General features: G+C 35.8%; 3 protein-coding genes, 1 long non-coding RNA gene, 3 other non-coding genes and 3 pseudogenes across 9 annotated transcripts; 9 read left to right on the top strand and 1 right to left on the bottom strand.

The window, feature by feature from the left end:
* Positions 1-140: 140 nt before the first annotated feature.
* On the top strand, positions 141-2,295 carry LOC147933621 (xanthotoxin 5-hydroxylase CYP82C4). The gene is made up of 3 exons (XM_087475977.1): positions 141-654; positions 748-1,223; positions 1,468-2,295. Exons 1-3 carry the CDS (start codon positions 183-185, stop codon positions 2,092-2,094), a joined length of 1,575 nt encoding a protein of 524 aa, XP_087332103.1. The 5' UTR covers positions 141-182; the 3' UTR covers positions 2,095-2,295.
* A 765-nt stretch (positions 2,296-3,060) lies between these two features.
* LOC147933620 (uncharacterized) lies at positions 3,061-4,193 on the bottom strand. The gene is made up of 3 exons (XR_015573126.1): positions 3,870-4,193; positions 3,672-3,724; positions 3,061-3,530 (listed from the first exon to the last, which is right to left on the bottom strand). It is a non-coding gene; the product is annotated as an uncharacterized LOC147933620 (long non-coding RNA).
* An 845-nt stretch (positions 4,194-5,038) lies between these two features.
* LOC104727625 (xanthotoxin 5-hydroxylase CYP82C4-like) lies at positions 5,039-6,884 on the top strand (annotated as a pseudogene). Its single transcript, XR_015571774.1, has 2 exons — positions 5,039-5,834; positions 6,045-6,884. The product of XR_015571774.1 is annotated as a xanthotoxin 5-hydroxylase CYP82C4-like (transcript).
* Positions 6,885-9,344: 2,460 nt separating this feature from the next.
* Positions 9,345-11,605, top strand: LOC104721639 (xanthotoxin 5-hydroxylase CYP82C4). The gene is made up of 3 exons (XM_010439675.3): positions 9,345-9,885; positions 9,988-10,466; positions 10,752-11,605. Exons 1-3 carry the CDS (start codon positions 9,414-9,416, stop codon positions 11,376-11,378), a joined length of 1,578 nt encoding a protein of 525 aa, XP_010437977.1. The 5' UTR covers positions 9,345-9,413; the 3' UTR covers positions 11,379-11,605.
* Positions 11,606-12,648: 1,043 nt separating this feature from the next.
* LOC104721637 (UPF0481 protein At3g47200-like) lies at positions 12,649-17,197 on the top strand (annotated as a pseudogene). The gene is made up of 5 exons (XR_015571773.1): positions 12,649-13,060; positions 13,502-13,789; positions 13,883-14,148; positions 15,302-15,361; positions 15,937-17,197. The product of XR_015571773.1 is annotated as a UPF0481 protein At3g47200-like (transcript).
* On the top strand, positions 14,886-14,968 carry LOC147933619 (small nucleolar RNA R21). The gene has a single exon (XR_015573500.1). It is a non-coding gene; the product is annotated as a small nucleolar RNA R21 (small nucleolar RNA).
* On the top strand, positions 15,093-15,176 carry LOC147933618 (small nucleolar RNA R21). The gene has a single exon (XR_015573498.1). It is a non-coding gene; the product is annotated as a small nucleolar RNA R21 (small nucleolar RNA).
* A 58-nt stretch (positions 17,198-17,255) lies between the features above and the next one.
* Positions 17,256-17,343, top strand: LOC147933617 (small nucleolar RNA R21). Its single transcript, XR_015573502.1, has one exon. It is a non-coding gene; the product is annotated as a small nucleolar RNA R21 (small nucleolar RNA).
* A 120-nt stretch (positions 17,344-17,463) lies between these two features.
* LOC147933616 (small nucleolar RNA R21) lies at positions 17,464-17,552 on the top strand (annotated as a pseudogene).
* A 5,482-nt stretch (positions 17,553-23,034) lies between these two features.
* On the top strand, positions 23,035-24,335 carry LOC147933615 (UPF0481 protein At3g47200-like). Its single transcript, XM_087473864.1, has one exon. The coding sequence runs from the start codon at positions 23,449-23,451 to the stop codon at positions 24,253-24,255; it is 807 nt and encodes a 268-aa protein (XP_087329990.1). The 5' UTR covers positions 23,035-23,448; the 3' UTR covers positions 24,256-24,335.
* Positions 24,336-24,698: the final 363 nt, after the last annotated feature.

The raw sequence follows: 24,698 nt of genomic DNA, 5'->3' as shown, positions 1-24,698 counted from the left end.
GCATGCATTAATTAATTAAAATAAAAGTTGGTGCCCTTTTGATCATCGGTAGGTGCATGTCTCATGTTTACATGGTGTTGAACAGATCATATGTGTGTGTATATATATAGAGAGACAGACGATACTCTTCAATCACTCAAAACAAGACATCACCAAACACACATCTCTTTTGCACTTTCACTATGAATACTTCTCTGTTTTCTTTATTTGTTCCCATCCTCCTTATCGTTTTCATTGCTCTCTTTAAGAAATCAAAGAAACCAAAACATGTAAAAGCTCCTAAACCGAGCGGTGCATGGCCCATCATCGGCCACCTTCACCTTCTCGGTGGCAAGGAACAGCTTCTCTACCGAACCTTAGGAAAAATGGCCGACCATTATGGTGCAGCCATGTCGCTACAACTCGGGAGCAGTGAAGCATTTGTTGTGAGCAGTTTTGAGGTGGCTAAAAATTGTTTTACTGTCAACGACAAAGCCTTGGCTTCACGTCCTATGACTGCAGCCGCAAAGCACATGGGCTACAATTTTGCTGTTTTCGGGTTTGCGCCTTATAGCGCTTTCTGGCGAGAGATGCGTAAAATCGCAACCATTGAGCTACTTTCTAACCGGCGGCTTCAGATGCTCAAGCACGTTCGTGTTTCTGAGATCTCAATGGGTAAGTATGAAACTACGTCTACCGTACCAAACGTATGTATCAATAATTATCCATATTGTTAATTTTGATACGATGCGATATTGTCACATGCAGGTGTGAAAGATTTGTATTCCTTGTGGGTCAAGAACGGTGGTTCAGAACCAGTAATCGTTGATCTAAAGAGCTGGTTAGAGGACATGACACTGAATATGATAGTGAGAATGGTGGCCGGAAAACGATACTTTGGAGGCGCCGGCTCAGAATCCTCGGAGGATACCGAAGAGGCAAGCCAATGCAAAAGGGCCATCTCAAAGTTCTTTCACCTTATCGGTATATTCACTGTGTCCGATGCTTTTCCGTCACTGAGGTGGTTTGATTTGCAAGGACATGAGAAGGAGATGAAGCAAACGGGAAGCGAATTAGATGTGATCCTTGAAAGATGGATTGAAAACCATCGACAAGAAAGAAAAGTTTCAGGAACGAAAGAAAATGATTCAGACTTCATCGACGTTATGTTATCACTTGCGGAACAAGGCAAGCTCTCGCATCTTCAATATGATGCTACTACTAGCATCAAATCTACCTGCCTGGTAAAGCTTGAAATACCCAAATCTTTGCTTTGTTTTTTATTTTTGGGATCTTGAACCCTAAAATTACTGTTTGACTATAGATTTATTAAGTTGGTGATATAAATAAATATATTTGGAGGAATGAAGTTGTTGTATCATATATAATTTTCTTAAAATCATCTAATACGTTACGCGGCGAATCATGATTAGATGATATTTTCTTTTTTAATGTATGTAATATAATGATAATAAATTGTATAATCAGGCACTGATTCTAGGAGGAAGTGACACTACAGCATCAACTCTTACATGGGCCATTGCTCTTCTTCTTAACAACAAAGAAATGTTAAAGAACGCGCAAGATGAGATAGACCTCCACGTTGGCAGAGACAGGAACGTCGAGGATTCAGACATAAATAATCTGGTGTATCTTCAAGCAATTATCAAAGAAACGTTGAGATTGTATCCAGCTGGTCCACTCTTAGGCCCTCGAGAGGCGATGGAAGATTGCACAGTAGCCGGTTACAACGTTTCTTCCGGCACAAGGCTGATAGTGAATGTATGGAAAATCCAAAGAGATCCGAAAGTTTATAAGGAACCAAACGAGTTTAGACCAGAGAGGTTTATTACAGGAGAAGCAAAAGAGTTTGATGTAAGAGGACAAAACTTTGAGCTGATGCCATTTGGTTCGGGAAGAAGATCATGCCCAGGGTCTTCATTGGCCATGCAAGTGCTTCATCTAGGTCTTGCTCGTTTCCTTCATTCGTTTGAAGTGAAAACTGTTTTGGATATGCCTGTTGATATGAGTGAGAGCCCTGGCTTGACCATTCCTAAAGCCACGCCTCTTGAAGTACTGATCAGCCCACGTCTTAACGAACAGCTTTTTGTGTGATCGATATAGTACTGTTTCAGAAACATGATGACTTCAATATTGTTTATTGAAGGTCCTTTTTTGATGTATTTTATTTCCTGTTTAAATAAAACTTATCTACGTTTGTTGTTTCTCTTCAAAATATAAGTATGCAGTTTTTGAAAGAATCAAATTGTCCTGGTATATTATTGGTGAAATTAAGACCTTTTTATTGCCCAAAAATATAGTATTTATTATTTATACAAGACTTTTTTTTAATAAACATATAAATATATATAGTTCAAGATTTAAATTACATTTTTATGACTTATATGACCAAGAAACGAAAAAAAAATGACATAGATTATCTAGATAGGTCACAAAATTCTATAATTTGGTATAAAATCTCATAATTTACAATATTTAATTATTATTGTTAATAGAAATATAAAAATTATAAAAAATGGAACGAAAGAAAAAAAAATACTTTTTGGGCGCACTCACTAAGAGGAAACCCCTAACAGGGGGGACGAACGAACAAAGCGTTGAACATCCCCGGACCAAGAGGTTTTCTTCATAATTTCGCAATTAGATGCATTGAGCCGTAAAGCGAGATGATGTTTTGCAGAAACCTCTCGGTGAGGCGTATGAAGAAATCTGGTGGTTTCGTCCCTGTTTATCTCAATATCTACGATCTTATGCAAATAAATGTTTACGGTTATTGTCTTGCTGGCTTGGAATCAGGATCTATCACTATGGTCTTGAAGGTATTTATTGTTTTTTCTCAATCTTGGGTTGGATACATGAGAGATTATTGGGTAATAAAGGATTTGATCCTTTATTACCCATTGACAAAAATATCAGAAAATGTCTTACCTCGATCACAACTATGGGAGACCGCCGACGGCCTACAGCTTTTGTTCTCCACTCGATTCACCTCGTAGGAATTATCTTGATCTAACTTTCCAACTTTTTTATTCAGCTAATGTTTATCTCAAACCATATTCAAACAAACTGAAGCATTCATTGTAAAAACAATTTTTTGGTTCAATTAAAAAAAATAAAGGTCAATAATCTTTATATGACCAAGAAACAAAACATAACTAATACTAAATGGAGTAGGCAAATCAAAATGAGCATTAGATGAGGTAATTTTGTCTTGCACAAGAGCTAACCACACCGCTTATCCGCCATGCATAGCAGGGCGGACTTGGGAATTACTATTTTGCCCATGGGCCAGCCCGTTTGACACCGCTATTCTTATGGCACATACATTCTATTACTAACAAACACACTCTCACAAACTTGTTCAAGACCATAAATAAATGTCAGATGTGATTGGATGGTAGTATTGTCTCAGATGTGGTGGACAAGTTGTTACGCCCTGGGTATTGGTCGGGCTGCGTAAAGTCAGCTGGTTGGGTTTGGTTCACGCATGCAAATCTTCACATTTCACGATTTGATGCGTGTTTGGATCACTCGAGGTTATTAAAAGAAAAAGAAAATACATAAGAACCAACAGAGAGACACAAACAATGAAACAAATAATATAATGTATACTACTTGTATAGTTGTATATAAATAACGTTTTTGTGATTAAATGATGTTTTTCTACATACCGCAGGACACCGGATCCGATCCGTCTTCATTAGTATATGTTATGTTCATCGTACTATACCCACCAGGCCACCACGTAAGTTTTTCGTTTATTTATACACGTTAAAATTCACCACCAGGCGAAGTCCAAGGAAGGTACGACCAAAGCATATATCGATTAAATTCATGAATGGTTTATAATTAAGTTTTAGATTTCTTACATTGACTTTTTCTCCGAAAGACTAATCTTGGATGACGACGGTCGCGCTATGCACTTCACTAGTGGAACAACAAAGAATTCATTAACTAATCACTTGAAATTCATTGCGTGTCATCAATCAACACGTGTGTAAGGTTAGAGCAAACGCAGCTTATGCATGGATCTTGCAAGACTATGGTCAACACATCATCTGGAGAGATAACTGAAAATCATATATGAGAAAAACAGACAATATGTCTAGTCAGACGAAAATAAATAAACAAAAATTTCTCAAAAATGATTTCTTAATGCTCTTTTTATTTGATCCTAAATCCTTGCTCATGTCATTAACTAAAATAAGAAGTATACAATTTTTAAATAGGATTATTGGTTTGAGATTTGAATAGAGTTTTAAAAATTTAAAATATTATGTAGAATTTGTTGTTATTAGATCAAGATTTTGTTAAACTTTGTTAAATTTTAGTGTTATTAGTTTGTGATTTGTAAAAAGTTATTTAAAATCTTAACAAATTTTGGTTATTAGATTAAGACTTTTATAAAGTCATTAAAAGTTTTATGTTATTTAATTAAAATAAAATAATCTATGATTATTAATGAATTCAATTGTTATGTTATTAGGTCATGATTTTAGAAACTTTATTTACAAAATAAAATCATGGAAAATATCACAAAAATACAAGAATTGTTTGGAGCACAATATTTTAGAAAACAAATCAACAAAACTTTCTAACAATATTTAACAATCTTTCACTTTTTATGATTTTGTTGAACTCTTAAATTTTTTTTATAAATTAAGGGGTGTTATTAGATTCTAATTTATAATAATTGAATTCGTTAACAATCCTAGATTTTTTTGTTTTAATTGAATAACACAAAACTTTTAATGACTTTATAAAAGTTTGAATCCAATAACCCTAATTTGTTAAGATTTTTAATTATTTTTTTACAAATGACAAACTAATAACAATAAACTTTAACGGAGTTTAGCAAAATCTTAATCTAATAACAACAAATTCTAAATAACATTTAAATTATTTAAAACTCTATTCATAAAATAAAAGTTGGTGCCCTTTTGGTCATCGGTACGTGCATGTCTCATGATTACATGGTGTTGAACAGATCATATGTGTGTGTGTGTATATATATAGAGAGATAGACGATACTCTTCAATCACTCAAAACAAGACATCACCAAACACACATCTCTTTTGCACTTTCACCATGAATACTTCTCTGTTTTCTTTATTTGTTCCCATCCTCCTTATCGTTTTCATTGCTCTTTTTAAGAAATCAAAGAAACGAAAACATGTAAAAGCTCCTAAACCGAGCGGTGCATGGCCCATCATCGGCCACCTTCACCTTCTCGGTGGCAAGGAACAGCTTCTCTACCGAACCTTAGGAAAAATGGCTGACCATTACGGTGCAGCCATGTCGCTACAACTCGGGAGCAGTGAAGCATTTGTTGATACGATGCGATATTGTCACATGCAGGTGTGAAAGATTTGTATTCCTTGTGGGTCAAGAACGGTGGTTCAGAACCAGTAATAGTTGATCTAAAGCGCTGGTCAGAGGACATGACACAGAACGTGATAGTCAGAATGGTGGCCGGAAAACGATACCTTGGAGGCGCCGTTTCAGAATCCTCGGAGGATGCCGCAGAGGCAAGGCAATGCAAAAGGGCAATCTCAAAGTTCTTTCACCTTATAGGTATATTCACTGTGTCCGATGCTTTTCCGAGACTAAGGTGGTTTGATTTCCAAGGACATGAGAAGGAGATGAAGCAAACAGGAAGCGAATTAGATGTGATCCTTGAAAGATGGACTGAAAACCATCGACAAGAAAGAAAAGTTTCAGGAACGAAAGAGAATGATTCAGACTTCATCGACGTTATGTTGTCACTTGAGGAACAAGGCAAACTCTCGCATCTTCATTATGATGCTAATACTAGCATCAAATCTACCTGCCTGGTAAACTCTCACATCTGGTAAAATTACTGTTTGAATATATATATTTATAAAGTTGGTGATATAAATAAATATGTTTGGAGGAATTAAGTATTTGTATCATATCTAATTTTCTTAAAATCATCTAATACGTTACGCGGCGAATCATGATTAGATGAGATTTTTTTTTTTTTTTAATGTATGTAATATAATGATAATAAATTGTATAATCAGTCACTGATTCTGGGAGGAAGTGACACTACATCATCAACCCTTACATGGGCCATTGCTCTTCTTCTTAACAACAAAGAAATGTTAAAGAAAGCACAAGATGAGATAGACCTCCACGTTGGCAGAGACAGAAACGTCGAGGATTCAGACATAAATAATCTGGTGTATCTTCAAGCAATTATCAAAGAGACATTGAGATTGTATCCAGCTGGTCCACTCTTAGGCCCTCGAGAGGCGATGGAAGATTGCACGGTCGCCGGTTACAACGTTTCTTCCGGCACAAGGCTGATAGTGAATGTATGGAAAATCCAAAGAGATCCGAAAGTTTATGTGGAACCAAACGAGTTTAGACCAGAGAGGTTTATTACAGGAGAAGCAAAAGAGTTTGATGTAAGAGGACAAAACTTTGAGCTGATGCCATTTGGTTCGGGAAGAAGATCATGCCCAGGGTCTTCATTGGCCATGCAAGTGCTTCATCTAGGTCTTGCTCGTTTCCTTCATTCGTTTGAAGTGAAAACTGTTTTGGATATGCCTGTTGATATGAGTGAGAGCCCTGGCTTGACCATTCCTAAAGCCACGCCTCTTGAAGTACTGATCAGCCCACGTATTAACGAACAGCTTTTTGTGTGATATAGTACTGTGTCAGAAACATGATGACTTCAATATAGTTTATTGAAGGTTCTTTATTGATGTTTTTTTTTTCCCGTTTGAATAAAACTTATCTAGGTTTGTTGTTTCTCTTCAAAATATGTGTATGCAGTTTTTGAAAGAATCAAATTGTCCTTGTATAATATTGGTGAAATTAAGACTTTTTTATTGCCGAAAAATATAGTATTTATACAAGAATTTTTCTAAATAAACATATAAATATTTATAGTTCAAGATTTAATTACATTTTTTATGACTTATATGACCAAGAAATAATAAAAACCACATAGATAATCTAGATAGGTCACAAAATTCTATAATTTGATATAAAATCTAATAATTTAAAATATTTAATTATTATTGTAAACAGAGAAATCTAAAATTAACATAAACAAAAAAAAGGAAAAAAGCGTTTTTTGGCGTATTCACTTTCCCAGAAAAGAGGAAACCCCTAACAGAGGGGGACGAACGAACGAAGCGTTGAACATCCCTGCGATCGGGAGGTTTTCTTCATAATTTCGCAATTAGATGCATTGAGCCGTAAAGAGAGATGATGTTTTGAAGAAACGTCTCGGTGAGGCGTAAGAAGAAATCTGGTGGTTTCTTCCCTGCTTATCTCGATGTCTACGATTTTACACCAATGAACGTTTACGGTTACTGCGGTACTGCCTTACTGGCTTTGGAATCGGGATCTATCACTCTGGTCTTGAAAGTATTTATTGCTTTTTCTCAATCCTCAAACCCATGAGAGATTATTGGGTAATATAGGTCAAGAATAGCAGAATATCAGAATATCAAAAACCGTCTTAGCTCGATCACAACTATGGGAGACCAATGTTACGCCGACGGCCTACAACTTTTGTTCTCCACTCGACTCACCTCGTAGGAAGTATCTTGATCTATCTTTCCAACTTTTTCTTCAGCTCTTAATGTTTATCTCAAACCATTTTCAAACAAACTGAAACATTCAACAAAAGATTTTTTGGTTGAATACAATTTTACATTCAATTAAAAACAATGAAAGTCAATCATCCTTATACGTCCAAGAAACAAAAAATAACTAATACTAAATGGAGTAGGAAAATCAAAATGAGCATTAGTTGAGGTAATCTTGTCGCTCACAAGGGCTAACCACACCGCTAATCCGCCGGGCATAGCAGATGGACTTGGGGATAACTATCATGCCCGCAGGCCAGCTCGTTTGACATCTTTACTCTTATCGCACATACATTCTATTACAAACAAGCATATTCTCAAATTCTTTTCCAATTATAAATAGTGTTTCCAAAACTTATTATTTCTTAAAGTTAGGGGCTATTATTGGATAAATGATTTGTAAATCTATATAGAATTGTAAAACTATAAAAATCAAAACACATAGATTTTGAAATAATATATTTTATTCTTTGATTTGAATCCTTCTATTTTTATTGTCAAATCTATTCAAAACATAAATTGACTTTTGAAATCCAAAAACAAATCATTAAATGAATAACATAGATTTTAACAAGTACTATGATTGACCACGTAGTACATCACAAGATAATATTATATATATATATATATATATATATATTTTGATATAATTGTAAAATAATTGATATTCGTTGTTTTTCAAAAAGAATATTAGAGTTTTTATAGATATTTTATTGTATTTGCTAACATTTATAGTACCGGGTATTAAATTTGAAAGCACTAAAGTATGTATATTTTATTAAGAATAACTGAATAATAATTTTATAAAAAAATTAAATATATTATTAAATTTTGCAATAATTTTGGTTTTAACTTATATTTTCGTATTAAACGATTAGAATCTCGATGATAGAAATTATCATATTTTTGTTAATGATAGAAATTGGAAATATTAGGATATCATAGAAAAACTATTATAATTCGAATTATTGAATCATGTTATATGTTTCAATTTTGACTCAAAAATGTATTTAAAAAATATTAAGATAGATTTACCACGTCAACCAATAACTCTTTCTTAGCTTTTTTTTATTTATATACACGTCAAAATTTACCACGAGGCCAAATCCAAGGTAGGTACGACCAATGCATATATCGATTGAATTCATGAATGATTTATAATTGAGTTTTAGATTTCTTACATTGACTTGACATTTTCTCCGAAAGACTAATCTTGGATGACGATGGTCGTAACGTAACGATATGCACTTAACTAGTGGAACAACAAAGAATCCATTAACTTAATCACTCGAAATTCATTGCGGGTCAATCAATAGATGTGAAATGATAGAGCGAAAACAGCTTATGTATGCGTGGATCTTGCAAGACAATGATCAACACGTCATCAAGAGATAATTGAAAAATAACCACACGGTAAATTAAAATCATACGAGAAAAGACTATCACTAACTTATAATGAGAGAATAGAACAAAGTTTTGTTAAATTTTGTTTCTTAATGCTCTTTTTATTCAATCCTAAAATCCTTGCTCATGTCGTTTATAACTAACATAAAATTTGCTTGCAGCCTTTTCTATTCAACGCATTAATTAATTAATTAAAATACAAGTTGGCCCTATAGTTTTGAACTTTTGATCATTGGTAGGTGTATCTCATGCATGCTTACACGTGGTGTTGAACCGCGATCGTCTATATATAGAGAAAGGCATACGATACTCTTCAATCACTCAAAACAAGAAATCAAGTAATCACCAAAACACACATATTTCTTTTTCAGTTTCAAAAACATTATGGATACTTCCCTCTTTTCTCTATTTGTTCCCATCATCGTTTTCGTTTTTATCAATCTATTTAAGAAATCAAAGAAACCAAAACATGTAAAATCTCCTAAACTGAGCGGTGCATGGCCCATCATCGGCCATCTTCATCTTCTCGTTGGCAAGGAACAGCTTCTATACCGAACCTTAGGAAGAATGGCTGACCGTTACGGTCCAGTCATGTCGCTACGACTTGGGAGCAGTGAAGCATTTGTTGTGAGCAGCTTTGAGGTGGCTAAAGATTGTTTCACTGTCAACGACAAAGCCTTGGCTTCGCGTCCTATGACTGCAGCTGCAAAGCACATGGGTTACAATTATGCTGTTTTCGGGTTTGCCCCTTATAACGCATTCTGGCGCGAGATGCGTAAAATCGCAACCATCGAGCTACTTTCTAACCGGCGGCTTCAGATGCTAAAGCACGTTTCTGTTTCTGAGATCTCAATGGGTAATTAATAACTAAAAAAAAAAATCCATGTCTATCGTACCATTCGTATATATAAATGTCCATATTGTTAAATGTGATACGATGCGATATTGTTACATGCAGGTGTGAAAGATTTGTATTCCTTGTGGGTCAAGAACGGTGGTTCAGAACCAGTAATGGTTGATCTAAAGCGCTGGTTGGATAACATGACACTGAACATGATAGTGAGAATGGTGGCCGGAAAACGATACTTTGGAGGCGTCGTCGGCTCAGAATCTTCGGAGGATACCGAAGAGGCAAGGCAATGCAAAATGGCCATCTCAAAGTTCTTTCACCTCATCGGTATATTCACTGTGTCCGATGCTTTCCCGAGACTAAGGTGGTTTGATTTTCAAGGACATGAGAAGGAGATGAAGCAAACAGGAAGCGAATTAGATGTGATCCTTGAAAGATGGATTGATAACCATCGACAAGAAAGAAAAGTTTCAGGAACGAAAGAGAATGATTCAGACTTCATCGACGTTATGTTGTCACTTGCGGAACAAGGCAAACTCTCGCATCTTCAATACGATGCTAATATTAGCATCAAATCTACCTGCCTGGTAACCTAGCTTTAAATACCCAAATCTTTATTTGTTTTTGTGTTTGGATCTTGAACTATATATATACACAAAATTAAATTAGAATTTTAACCCCAAATTACTGTTGAATATATATAACTTGGTTATATAAATAAATATGTTAGGAGAAAAGAAGTAATCGTAGCATATTTAGTTTTCTTTAAATCATCTAATACGCGACGTGGACCACGGGGTGAATCATGATTAGATGATATTTGCATATTTTGTTTATGTATGTAATATAATGTTAATAAATTGTGTAATCAGGCACTGATTCTAGGAGGAAGTGAGACTACATCATCAACCCTTACATGGGCCATTGCTCTTCTTCTTAACAACAAAGAAATGTTAAAGAAAGCACAAGATGAGATAGACCTCCACGTTGGCAGAGACAGAAACGTCGAGGATTCAGACATAAATAATCTGGTGTATCTTCAAGCAATTATCAAAGAGACATTGAGATTGTATCCAGCTGGTCCACTCTTAGGCCCTCGAGAGGCGATGGAAGATTGCACGGTCGCCGGTTACAACGTTTCTTCCGGCACAAGGCTGATAGTGAATGTATGGAAAATACAAAGAGATCCGAAAGTTTATAAGGAACCAAATGAGTTTAGACCAGAGAGGTTTATTACAGGAGAAGCAAAAGAGTTTGATGTAAGAGGACAAAACTTTGAGCTGATGCCATTTGGTTCGGGAAGAAGATCATGCCCAGGGTCTTCATTGGCCATGCAAGTGCTTCATCTAGGTCTTGCTCGTTTCCTTCATTCGTTTGAAGTGAAAACTGTGTTGGATATGCCTGTTGATATGACTGAGAGCCCTGGCTTGACCATTCCTAAAGCCACGCCTCTTGAAGTTCTGATCAGCCCACGTCTCAATGAACATTTCTTTGTCTGATATATATATATATATACATATATATATGTATATTCAGAAACATGATGAATTCAATACAGCTTATTGAAGGTCCTTTTTCGATGTTTTAGATTTTTTTCCGTTTGAATAAAACTTATCTACGTTTGTTGTTTCATCATAATATATGTATTAGGTACTAACCCGCGGAAAACGACACGCACGAACATTTTTTTTATGAAAAATTTAAATAAATTATTTTGTTATTATATTATTTATAAATGTTTATGATTAAAAATTTAGTTTGTTTATATTAAAAATTTTGTATTTTAAATTTTTTTTATTGAAAACCTGTGAATAAACATTTGCATCTAATGAATAAAAATTTTGATTCGTGCTGAAAAAGTTTCTTGATAAAATTTGTAGTTATATAAATCTTATTCGATTAGATTTTTAAAATCTTAGCTGTTAATTTTTTTTTTAAGTACAAATTAGTTTTGATTTTAGAAGATTTTTTTTTTTACTTTTCTACAATTTATTTTATTTTATCTTAATTAAGTTTTTCTAATAGCAATTGAATGTAATTTTTTACACATTTTAAGGTTATTTTTATATTTGTACTTCCCAATTAATATAGTAGGATGCATGCATTTTTTTAAAGAATAAAATTGTCCTTGTGTTGATATATTATTGGTGAAACTAAGATTTTTTTTTTCTGGCCGAAAAATATAGCATTTATATAAGACTTTTAATAAACAGAATATTTAGACTTTTTGTTTTTAATAAACATAATACAGTAGTATTTAGAGTTCAAGACTTTTTGTTTTTAATAATGATAATATTTAGACTTTTTGTTTTTAATAAAGATAATATTTAGAGTTCAAGACTATTTGGTTTTAATTAATAAAGATAATATTTAGACTTTTTGTTTTTAATAAAGATAATATTTAGGGTTCAAGACTTTTGTTTTTAATAAAGATAATATTTAGACTTTTTTTGTTTTTAATAAACATAATATTTAGAGTTCAAGACTTTTTGGTTTTAATAAAGATAATATTTAGACTTTTTGTTTTTAATAAACATAATATTTAGACTTTTTGTTTTTAATAAACATAATATTTAGAGTTGAAGACTTTTTGTTTTTAATAGAGATAATATTTAGACTTTTTTGTGTTTAATAAACAGAATATCTAGACTTTTTGTTTTTAATAAACATAATATTTAGAGTTCAAGACTTATTGTTTTTGATAAAGATAATATTTAGACTTTTTGTTTTTAATAAACATAATATTTAGATTATATGACCAAGGGAAAAAAAACAACATAATTTGGTAGAGAATCTCATAACTTACAATATTTAATTAATATTGTAAACAGAGAAATATAAAATAAACAGAAACGAAAAGAAAAAAAAAAACGCTTGTTTGGCGCAATCACTTTCCCAGGAAAGAGGAAACCCCTAAACAACAGAGGGGGAAGAAGGAAGGAACGAACGAACGAACGAAGCGTTGAACATCCCCGGGACCGGGAGGTTTTCTTCACAATTATCGCAATCAGAGATGCATTGAGGTCGTAAAGAGAGATGATGTTTTGCAGAAACGTCTCGGTGAGGCGTAAGAAGAAATCTGGCGGTTCCGTCCCTGTTTATCTCAATGTCTACGATCTTACCCCTATGAACGTTTACGGTTACTGGCTCGGAATCGGAATCTATCACTCTGGTCTTGAAGGTATCTATAGTTTTTTTTCTCAATCCTGGGTTTGATACATGAGAGATAGAGAGATTATTTGGTAATAAAGGTCAAACCTTTTTGGTCAATTTCGTTGAATAATTGGTTTTTTTTTGGGGGGGAATATATCTTTTTCTGGTTTGATTGGTTTATAAGAAAGTGATTAAGGATTGGATAATTTTTGGATTTTGTTTAGAGATGCAATTCGTATGAATTGTGGTTTATGAGAGAGTAAAAGCTGAGAAAGATGAGACAGAATTGACCTTTGGTCCTCCTGGAATTGACTTGAAAGGTGTGAAGAAAGACTAATTGTGATTTATCTCAATATGATACGATTGATGACAACTTTAGTGTAGAGTTTGCTTGAATGTTCTAATGATTAACAATAACAACAACTCATTGTTCTTTCTTGGTTTTTGGTGAAATCCATTGTTTGTATAGTTCATGGGGTTGAGTATGGATACGGGGCACACGAGAAATCGAGCTCGGGGATTTTTGAAGTGGAGCCAAAGAAGTGTCCTGGTTTCACATTCAGGAAATCGATACTTGTGGGTGAAACAGAGATGAGGGCCAAAGAAGTTAGAACCTTTATGGAGAAATTAGCTGAAGAGTATCAGGGAAACAAATACCATCTCATCACTAGGAACTGCAACCATTTCTGCAACCATGTTTGTTTAAAACTCACTCAGAAATCAATCCCTAGTTGGGTCAACCGTCTTGCTCGATTAGGTATCCCAAACTTCCTCATCACTTTTAATGAAATCAGAAACGTTTTCAGGGGATCAAATTAAGTAAATATGTACATTGTATGAACCTTAAAAGGTTTCCTATGCAACTGTGTGTTGCCGGCTTGCTTGAACGAGACTAAAGTGAAGCGGGTGGGAAGAGACGGGAAGCTCGTGGAAGGAGAAAATACAAGGAAGAAAAAGAAGAAGGCGAGAAGCCGATCAGGTCCTTTATCCTCGTCTTGTTCTATATCAAGATCAGATAATTATAAACCTTCACATAACAGATCGATATCAACGGGTAATCCTCCTCAACGAGTTCCTTCTGCTCCGTCTGGAGCTCAAGATCAGAAGCATCCAAGCGTAAGCGTCAAGACATGATTATATTTTTTGAACAGCTAATTATACTTGTTTACGAATGCAAGGGAGGGTGCTTGTGCTTTGTTCTCAAGTTTTACATCCTCCATTTCGAATCCGTTTGGTTTTACTTGGTATATAGGAGAATCATGAAATATCTGTAAATAGCTAAAACAGAGTGAATTCAACATTTGTTTGTTTTTTTTTTTGATGTATTTCTTTTGAAAATTGTACAAATTACTTGTTTGAATATCAACAAATCGAAGTACATACTTTTCCTCTTAGAATTTGCTTTAGTCAAAAGGGAAAAAGTATGAACAAAATAAAATAAAAATAAATAATTTTATTACAGAACCTGGAACTCTGGAAGTGGCATTAACCCTAGTTTGACCTTTTTCAAAAATCACTCACTATAAATACCTATCAAACTATACTCTTCCGCAGCCACAACTAAACTCCTCTAGAACCCTAATTCACCGTTTCTGAGTCATCGCTTCTTTTTTTGTTTGTAGATTTCAATATCTATTGCCTTCAAAACCCCGAAAGTGTTGATTTTTATTGTCCTTATCATTCTGGTCTTTTGTTTTCTATTTGGTAATCGAAACTATTGTCTCTGCTCTTTTGATTCAATACGATTTATAAGTGGATGCTTGTTAGTATTTAGGCGGGATCTGGTTTTGTTTATTTCTCTGAATTAAAGTTTTAAAGGTTCTTGTTTTCGATCTGGAAGCGTTATGAAACAAAATCCCAATGATGACTTTTTATGATAAAAAAATGTTAAAAGTAGTGACTGATATCTTGATTAAATTTCAGATTCTGAGGGATTTTTAAGTTGTTTTTATTTTCGTTTTCTTCTTACAATCCATTGTTTGACATCATTGGTTGGTTAATCTTGTGAGTTTTTTTTTGTTTGTTGCTTGATTGAAGCATATTGTACTCTGCCTTGGCTGAATCCCAATGATGAATTATATGAAGAAAAAATGTTAAAAGTAGTGACTGATTATACCTTGATTACTAATCAATTCTGAGGGATTCTGGATTCATTCAGCTAAGGGTTTTTATAAATTCAATCTTTTTATGATATCTTTGTTTCATTCTTAGGATATCTTCTGCAGAATCTTGTTTCATTCTTAGGGTCATTATGTAAATAATCTACGAGATACTAAACGCAACCTTCTGAAGTGAAGTGCAGTGTACAGAGGTCTCTTCTGTGAAGGAAGTACAATTCCACTGGCGGAAGAGGAGACCTCTATGCACTGCATCTCATCTACAAAAGTTAGCGATTTAGGCAATGTGAGTGCTTTATTTGGCTTCTGTCTTCAGGTTTCAGCACAATACCTCTCTTCTAAACTTACTAGGTTTCTAATTTATTATGCTCAGTCTCTGGTGTGCTTGAATAAGTTTATAAGATGTGATCAGACTCTACTGGTTCCCAATTTCATAGAAGTTTTAGATTAAATGTAAAACACACAGCGACATGAGCTCATTAAACGTCAAACCAACAAAAAAATGCTGGTTCATCAGATAATTTTCTTGATTTTACTACTGTTGTCATGTAAATGTACCAATACAACTATTGAAAGCAACACATAATTCCCAATCTGGCTTATTGATCCCATAAAGTGTTTCTTGAACCCGTGCTACTCACGTTAAGATTTTTGGTGTTGACTTCTGAAAGGTCTACCACGGTAAGTATGTTTAAGTTAAAGGTTTCACGGTAAGTATGTTTACGTTAAAGGTTTACTACGATCAACTTTTTTCTTCTCTTTCTCTCTAGTCTGCTCTGCGTAAGAGAGGATGGATCAGAATGATGGTGATGATCTTCTAGCTTCCATCAAAGCAAAGTTAGACTCTTTGTCTTCTCTTTCAACACAGTGTTCAATCTACAGGGTGCCCAATAAGCTCTACAGACTCAACCATGATGCATATACGCCTCGGCTTGTGTCTTTTGGCCCTTTCCATCGCGGTAAAGAAGAGCTTCAAGCCATGGAAGAGCATAAATACAGGTACTTGCAGAGTTTTATCCCTAGAACAAACTCTAGTCTAGATGACCTTATTAGAGTTGCTAGGACTTGGGAACAAAAAGCTCGCAGCTGTTACGCAGAAAATGTCAAACTTAGCGGCGATGAGTTTGTTGAGATGTTAGTTTTAGATGGTTGCTTCCTGGTTGAGCTTCTTTTGAGGTCTCATTATCCTTCACTTAGAGGTGAGAAAGACCGCATATTTGGGAAGTCTATGATGATCACCGACGTGTGTCGTGACATGGTTTTGATAGAAAACCAATTACCCTTTTTCGTCATAAAGGGTTTCTTCCTTCTCTTGTTTATCTATGACCAGAAAAGAACACCATCAATCCTAAGGCTAGCTCAACACCACTTCAGTTGTTGTTTGAGCCACGTTGATGACAAGAAGTTTATTTCAGAGCCAGAGCATTTTGTTGATCTTCTGAGGTCTTGTTTTCTGCCACTGGTTCCATCAAGATTGGAAGAAACCGCACTGATGTACAATGTACCTGAAGCAACAGAGCTTCACACGGCTGGTGTTAGCTTCAAGCCAGCAGAGACCAGCAGTTGTTTACTTGACATTAGCTTTGCTGATGGAATACTCAAGGTTCCTGCCATTTTCATCGATGATATGTCGGAATCCCTCTGCAGAAACATCATCGTGTTTGAACAATGTCACTGTTCAGATAAGAGCTTCCTCCACTACACCAGGTTGCTTGGTTACTTCATTAAATTCCCTACTGATGCTGCCTTACTCATCCGCAGTGGTATCCTCATGAATAATCTCGGGAATGCAGAAGATGTTTCAAAGTTTTTCAATAGCATATGCAAAGAGGTTATCTATGGTAGAGGATTCTACTTTTCGACTCTCTCGGAGAATCTTCAAGCTTACTGCAATGCACCATGGAACAGGTGAAAGGCTATTCTGAGACGTGACTACTTCCACAATCCTTGGGCAGTTGCTTCTGTTTTTGCTGCTGTACTTCTTCTCCTTCTCGCTTTCATACAGTCTGTATGCTCTATCTTAGCTCTGTAAGTCTTTTGGACATCATTTGGACATAAAGCTAAACATTTATCTTATAATTTTAGTCTTAGTGTGTCAAAAGTCAAAACTATAATGATGACTGATTATGATACAAAAATATGTTAGAAGTAGTGACTGGCTGAAATCTTGATTAAATTTCAGCTCTGAGGGATTTAGCTTGTTTTTCATTTTCTTCTTACAAGTTACAATACGTTGTTTGACATCATTGTTAGACGATTTGGTGGGGGTTTTTATTTTTGCTTGATTGAAGCATATTGCACACGGCCTTGGCTACATCCCAAATGATGAATGATAGTATGAAGAAAAAAAATGTTAGAAGTAGTAACTGATATACCTTGGTTCCTCATCAATTCTAAGGAATTCATTCAGCTAATTTTTTTGATATTATAAATTCAATCTTTTTATGATATCTTTGATGACTGATATCTTATTGATGTATATTTGAGCTCTGAGGGATTATTTTCTTTATAAGGACTGATAGCTTCTGCAGAATCTTGTTTTCTTTCTTTGGAGTGATTTGGCCTGTCTTCAGGGATGCAATACCTATCTTGTTAGCTTACTTTGATTTCTAATTTATCATCTTTTTTTCTCTAAGGTGTGGTTAAATAAGATGAAATCTTTGACTTGGTCGCACCCTTTTTTTTTTTTCTGGGCAAAAGGCCAAATGTCAAATTAATGAAACAACAACCAATCAAAATGCTAATATATATATATATATATAAACATCTTTATTAAATGCCAACTAAGAATAAAGTATACAAAACAGTATTTCTTTGGACCTGTGTGCTTGAGCGTTGAAATCTCTTCAAGCGTCTTTCTCCGTTTCTTCCTTCCAGAGTCCAAAAGAATACGTGTGAAATGTTGACTCTTGATTCTTGAAAGGTGTAACTGTGTAAGTGGTGTGTGTTTACTTAGAGCTTTCCTCCTGAGAATCTTATCTTTACTCTTTACTCTTTAGACGTGCTCTGTTTAGAATAGGAAAGGATGGATAAGAATGAAGGTGATGATGCTCTTGTAGATTCCATCAAAGCTAAGTTAGACTCTTTGTCTTCTCTTACAACCCATTGTTGTATCTACAAGGTACCTAATAAGCTTCGCATACTCAATCCTGATGCATATACGCCTCGGCTTGTGTCATTTGGCCCTTTGCATCACGGTAAAGAAGAGCTTCAAGCCATGGAAGAGCATAAATACAGGTACTTTCAGAGTTTTATTCTTAGAACAGACTCTACTCTAGAAGAGCTTGTTAGAGTTGCTAGGACTTGGGAACAAAAAGCTCGCAGCTGTTATGCAGAAGATGTGAAACTTAATAGCGATGAGTTTGTTGAGATATTAGTTGTAGATGGTAGCTTCCTAGTTGAACTTCTTTTCAGGTCTCATTATCCTGGACTTGGAGGCGAGAAAGTTGTTGATTTAGAACGAAAGTATGAAAGCTTGGAAGAATTAATAAAGTAGCACTCTCTTTATTAAAGCCTTAGAAAATCTCTCAAAACTAAAGTTACAAATCTCCAATCTCTCAAGCTCTCAAATCACACCAAAAACTCATAGGTAATGTAACACTTTATGTATTCCTAATTATAACACCAAAACTTTATTAGTCCTAATCCTATTTGGAAATATATGTTTAGATAATTCCTAAACAATATCAAGTCCTTATCTCTCAAGAAACTTTATTTCTAATAGGTTTAGGATAATCTCAAGCTCACTTCAAGCTTAGCTCAACATTCTCCCTCTTAAGCTTGAAGTTAATTTTCTCCACATCTTGAACACCAATGAGATCTCTCATCTCCTTGTACTTGATCCTTCCTAGTGCCTTAGTTAAAATGTCAGCCTTCTCTTCTTCACTTGGAATGTGCTTCACTGTTATGAACTCCTTTTCAACACACTCTCTAATGAAATGGTATCGAGTATGTATGTGCTTGCTACGACTGTGAAAAACTGGATTCTTTGTGAGAGCAATTGCGGACTGATTGTCAATGCATATGACCACTTTCTCACACAGATGACCAGTGACTTCTCCGAGCAAATCTCTGAGCCACAACGCCTGTCTTGCAGCTTCTGCACCCGCCATAAATTCTGCTTCACACGAGGACATGGCGACTATGTCCTGTTTTTGAGAACACCAAGTTATCGGACTCCCATTCAAATAAAACACATGTCCTGCCGTACATCTTCCATCGTCTAAATCAGCATTGTAGTTGTTGTCACTATACCCAATGAGCCGTGGTACCCTTGTCGTAGAACGACTGAATACTAAGCCGAGACCAACCATACCTTGTAGATATCGCAGACACTGTTTCATAGCAACACCATGAGAGTGTCTAGGACTCTGCATATAACGACTAAGGACGCCAACAACATATGACAAGTCCGGTCTTGTATGTAGTAAATACCGAAAGCATCCAACATTTTTTCTAAATCTTGTCGCATCTATCTCAACTTCTTTCTCAGATTTAGACAATTGTAACCCAGTCTCCATTGGCGTAAGAGCATGATTGCAGTTCTTCATCCCAGCATCTTCAAGAATCTTTAATGCATAACGTTTTTGACTCAACATAATGCCACCGTCATACTGCAACACTTCGATTCCTAAGTAGTATGTTAGCTTCCCGAGATCACTCATATCAAACTTTGTAGACATCTCCCTTTTAAACTCATCAATGATACGCAAGCTCGTCCTTGTTACGAACAAGTCATCAACATAAACAGCTATTACCAAAAGCTGTTCTCTCTCTTCTCTTCTATAGACTGATGGTTCCTTTGAACACTTCTTGAAATGTAAACCCATCAAAATTTCATTCAACTTGTTATTCCATACTCTTGGTGCTTGCCTTAAACCATACAAGGCTTTGTTAAGCTTATATACCTTTCCTTCTTGTCCTTTTTCTTCAAACCCCTCTGGCTGTGAGACAAACACAGTTTCTTTCAACTCTCCATGTAGAAACGTTGTCTTCACATCGAGATGGTGAATCTCCCATCCATTTGAGGCTGCAAGGTTGATAAGCATTTGTATTGTTTCTAATCTGGCCACTGGTGCAAAAACTTCCTCAAAATCCACACCATAACGTTGCACATATCCTTTGGCAACCAATCAAGCCTTGTGCTTGTTGATACTACCATCGGAGTTGCGTTTGAGCTTGAAGACCCACTTCAAGCCAATTGGTTTAGCTCCTATTGGTAAATCAACAAGGTTCCAAGTGTGATTTTTCTTGATAGAAGTAATCTCATCCTCACATGCAAGTCTCCACTCCTTAGATCCTTTGGCTTCATCAAAATTTAATGGTTCATTGTTTAAACAAAACAGTAATGCTTCTCCTTCTTCTTCAGGTAATAAGATGTAATCCTCTAAATACTTAGGCTTGACAGACTCTCTTTTTGACCTTCTTAAATTAATGATTGTTTGATCACCTGAACCATCATCCTCTGTTTCTTGCTATGCTGCGGTTATGGTCACACCTTCCTTTTCTGCAGTTTCGTTGTTAGACTCCTCTGTTTTGGTTTCTATAGCCATATTTTCTCCTTCTTGTATTCCCCGATTCCCAGATGTATGAAAGCTTATGCTAAAACTTCCACCACTTTCACGATCCGAATCATTGTACCTCCAGTTCCATCCTTTAGACTCATCGAACACCACATCACGACTTACCACTATTTTCTTCGACTGTGGCTCAAGAAGTCGATATGCCTTAGACCCTGGTTCAGTTCCAAGATGAACTAGCATTCGAGACCTGTCCTCTAGCTTCTTTAGATAAGGTTTGTCTACCTTTGCATAGCAGATGCAACCAAATACTCGAAGGTGATCGATCCTAGGTGTTTTATTCCTCAATAACTCGTATGGAGTTTTATCCTTTAAAGCTCTAGTAGCTACTCTGTTTAGCACATACGTAGAGTGTCGTACTGCCTCTCCCCACAGATAATTTGGTAAAGACATGTGTTTCATTATACTCCTTGTCATCTCTAGAAGCGTTCTGTTACGTCTTTCAACTACTCCATTCTGCTGCGGAGTGTATAGGGCAGTAAGATGTCGTTGAATACCAGACTCATCACATAATGAGTTAAATTCATGTGACACAAACTCACCTCCTCTGTCCGTTCTGAAAGTTTTAATAACAGAACCATATTCTTGTTCAATTACCTTTTTGAACTTCTTAAACTTCTCAATCGCATTACTCTTCTCTTTTAGTAGAATGGTCCACATATATCTAGAGAAATCATCAATAAGAACAAAGATGTACAGGTTTCCAGTCGATGTACTCGGTGTTATTGGACCGCAAAGATCTCCGTGTATCAATTCAAGTGCCTTTGTTGCTCGATATGTAGTAGCTTGAGGAAAAACTTGTCTTGTTTGCTTCCCTAACAGACAAGAGCTGCATATTTCTTTAGTAAAGACAACCTGAGGTACTCCTTGAACCAGTTCTTTTTCGAACATAGACTTGATGGTGTCGGTATTGATGTGTCCCAACCTAGCGTGCCATCTGCTCGACTCGCTAATAGACGTCAAGTGTAAAGTCGCAGTCTCTCTTATTCCCATATGAACTTTGTATAAACGATTTCTTGATCTTACTGCTTTAGCAAGCAGTTTCCCTCTGTAATCACGCATTGTCAGATGATCTCCTCTCATTCGAATATCACATCCTGACTCTATAGTCTGTCCTAGGCTAATAATATTACTCTTAAGATCTGGAATAAAATAGACATCCTTCATCACTCTAGCTTCACCATTCATGTCAGTAAAAGTAATTGAGCCTTTACTTTTAATATCAACACGAGAGTCATCACCGAACCTTACTTTGCCTGTTATAGAGTTGTCAATCTTGCTAAAGTACCTCCGATCACCTGTCATATGATTACTTGCCCCGTTATCAAGATACCAGACATTCTCCTCATTAGTGTTAGGACCATACTTGCTTGGTATGACATTTTTCTCATTCAAATATACTACCTCATGCATCATGAGTTCATCCGCTTCCACAGTCTCATCAGTGTTATTTTCTTGAACCTCCTGCAGCTTTAGAAGTCGATCAGGGCAACTAGACGCAAAGTGACCCATCTTGTCATAACGAAAGCATGTAATTTTGGTCAAATCGAAAACTCTTGATTGGTCTCTTCCATTGTTAAAATGTCCACGACCTCTTCCTCTTGAGAAGAAGCGGTTTCCTCGTCCTTTTCCTCTGTATTCACCACCACTGTAATCTCGATTTTGATTGTATTCTCTGTTTTGATTCTCCATGTTTGAATACATTAACTTATTCTGACTTTCATGTGCTTCTTCTTCTGTTTCTTCATGAATACGCTCTTCATAGGTTTTCAGCCGACCTATGATATCTTCAAACATGGTAGTGCTGAGGCCTAATACCTGCTCAAGGGATGCCACTATGTGTATAAACTTCGTCCGAGGAAGACTTTTTAAGAACTTTTTAACCAGTCTTGATTCTTCAATACTTGCTCCCAACGCAGCTGATTTTGATGAAATCTCAGAAAATTTTCCTGCAAAAGTGTCGATAGTTTCAGATTCTTTCATCTTGAGCCAATCAAACTTAGCCATAAGAGTTTGTAATCTTGCTTCTTTGACTCTCTCGGCTCCCATATGCCTGGATTTGATAGCATCCCACACCTTCTTTGCAGTATCTAACTCTCCTACCTGCAGAATTAAAGCTTCCGGTATAGATTGAAATAACAAAGTTGTTGCCATGTCATTCTTCTCAGCGTCTGTTGTTCCTTCTTCGATAATGTCCCAAACTTTATGGACTCTAAGACAGATTCTCATCCGCATAGACCATACAATATAATTTGTTGAATTCAGCATGGGACATTGAATTGAAGAAGGTCCTCCTCCTTGCGGTTTTTCTGGAACCACAGTAATCTCACTCATGACTTCTTTTCTTTAGGATCTTTGTCTCGCTCTGATACCAAGTGTTGATTTAGAACGGAAGTATGAAAGCTTGGAAGAATTAATAAAGTATCACTCTCTTTATTAAAGCCTTAGAAAATCTCTCAAAACTAAGGTTACAAATCTCCAATCTCTCAAGCTCTCAAATCACACCAAAAACTCATAGGTAATGTAACACTTTATGCATTCCTATTTATAACACCAAAACCTTATTAGTCCTAATCCTATTTGGAAATATATGTTTAGATAATTCCTAAACAATATCAAGTCCTTATCTCTCAAGAAACTTTATTCCTAATAGGTTTAGGATAACCTCAAGCTCACTTCAAGCTTATCTCAACAAAGATCGCATATTTGGTAATTCAGTGATGATCACCGACGTGTGTCGTGACATGATGTTGATCGAGAATCAGTTTCCCTTTTTTGTCGTAAAGGAGATTTTTCTTCTTTTGTTTGTTTACTACCAACAAGGAACGCCTTCAATCCTAAAGTTTGCTCAACGCCATTTCAGCTGTTTCTTAAGTAACATTGATGATGAGATGCTTACTTCAGAACCAAAGCATTTTGTTGATCTTCTGAGGTCTTGTTATTTGCCACTGGTCCCAGCCAGATTGAAAGAAACCACATTGAAGGTTGAAAATGCACCTGAGGCAACAGAGCTACACACTGTTGGTGTTAACTTCAAGCCAGCAGAGGCCAGTTGTTTACTTGACATTAGCTTTTCTGATGGAGTACTCAAGATTCCTACCATCTTCATCGATGATCTCACAGAGTCCCTCTACAGAAACATCATTGCGTTTGAACAATGTCATTGCTCAGATAAGAACTTCCTCCACTACATCAGGTTGCTCGGTTGCCTCATTAAATCCCCTACTGATGCTAACTTACTCATCCGCAGTGGGATCATCATGAACAATCTTGGAAACGCAGAAGATGTTTCAAAGTTGTTCCATAGCATCTACAAAGAGGTTATATTTGGTAGAAGATTCTACTTTCAGACAATTTCAGAGAATCTTCAAGCTTACTGCAACACACCATGGAACAGGTGGAAGGCGATTCTGAGACATGACTTCTTCTACTTCCACAGTCCTTGGTCAGTTGTTTCTGTTTTTGCTGTTATACTTCTTATCATTCTCACTTTCATACAGGTTGTATGCTCTATCTTGGCTCTGTAAAAGTCTTTTGGAACATCACTTGGATCATGGAAACAACATTTTGTCATATGAATGAATATTATCGTTACTGGTTTACAATTTTGTTTGGTTCTTCAAATTTTCCATGAGATGGCACACTCCCTAGAGAAGCATAAGGCGGTGGATAACGTAACACAAAACAACTGTTATAGCTAGGCAAATAAAAAGGACAAATTACATATAAAGTATTCAATAACTGTAGAGACCAAAAATAATGTCTGAAACTGGGATTAGTCACCTGATGCAAGTGCTTGAGCGATGTGCTGACTTGGCCACCACTTGGGTTGTATGGTTTGATTTCATCTCGTAAACTGTCAAATTCAGTTAGAAAGCCACTAATCTAATGTCCGCTTCGCCATCCTATAAGTGTTTTGACTCCGGAGTCTATATAATGGGCCTTGGGCCGAAACATGAAGCCTTAAAAA

The sequence above is a fragment of the Camelina sativa genome, chromosome 11 (genome assembly GCF_030686135.1).
Source record: "Camelina sativa cultivar CO46 ecotype springtype chromosome 11, ASM3068613v1".
NCBI lineage: Eukaryota > Viridiplantae > Streptophyta > Magnoliopsida > Brassicales > Brassicaceae > Camelina > Camelina sativa.
This window is presented reverse-complemented; position numbering and strand designations above follow the sequence as displayed.

Coding starts and splice junctions, on each gene's coding strand:
- LOC147933621 (XM_087475977.1), top strand. CDS start 183: ATGAATACTTCTCTGTTTTCTTTATTTGTTCCCATCCTCCTTATCGTT. Junction 655..747: donor TGTTTCTGAGATCTCAATGG/GTAAGTATGAAA, acceptor TGTCACATGCAG/GTGTGAAAGATTTGTATTCC. Junction 1,224..1,467: donor GCATCAAATCTACCTGCCTG/GTAAAGCTTGAA, acceptor TTGTATAATCAG/GCACTGATTCTAGGAGGAAG.
- LOC104721639 (XM_010439675.3), top strand. CDS start 9,414: ATGGATACTTCCCTCTTTTCTCTATTTGTTCCCATCATCGTTTTCGTT. Junction 9,886..9,987: donor TGTTTCTGAGATCTCAATGG/GTAATTAATAAC, acceptor TGTTACATGCAG/GTGTGAAAGATTTGTATTCC. Junction 10,467..10,751: donor GCATCAAATCTACCTGCCTG/GTAACCTAGCTT, acceptor TTGTGTAATCAG/GCACTGATTCTAGGAGGAAG.
- LOC147933615 (XM_087473864.1), top strand. CDS start 23,449: ATGATCACCGACGTGTGTCGTGACATGATGTTGATCGAGAATCAGTTT.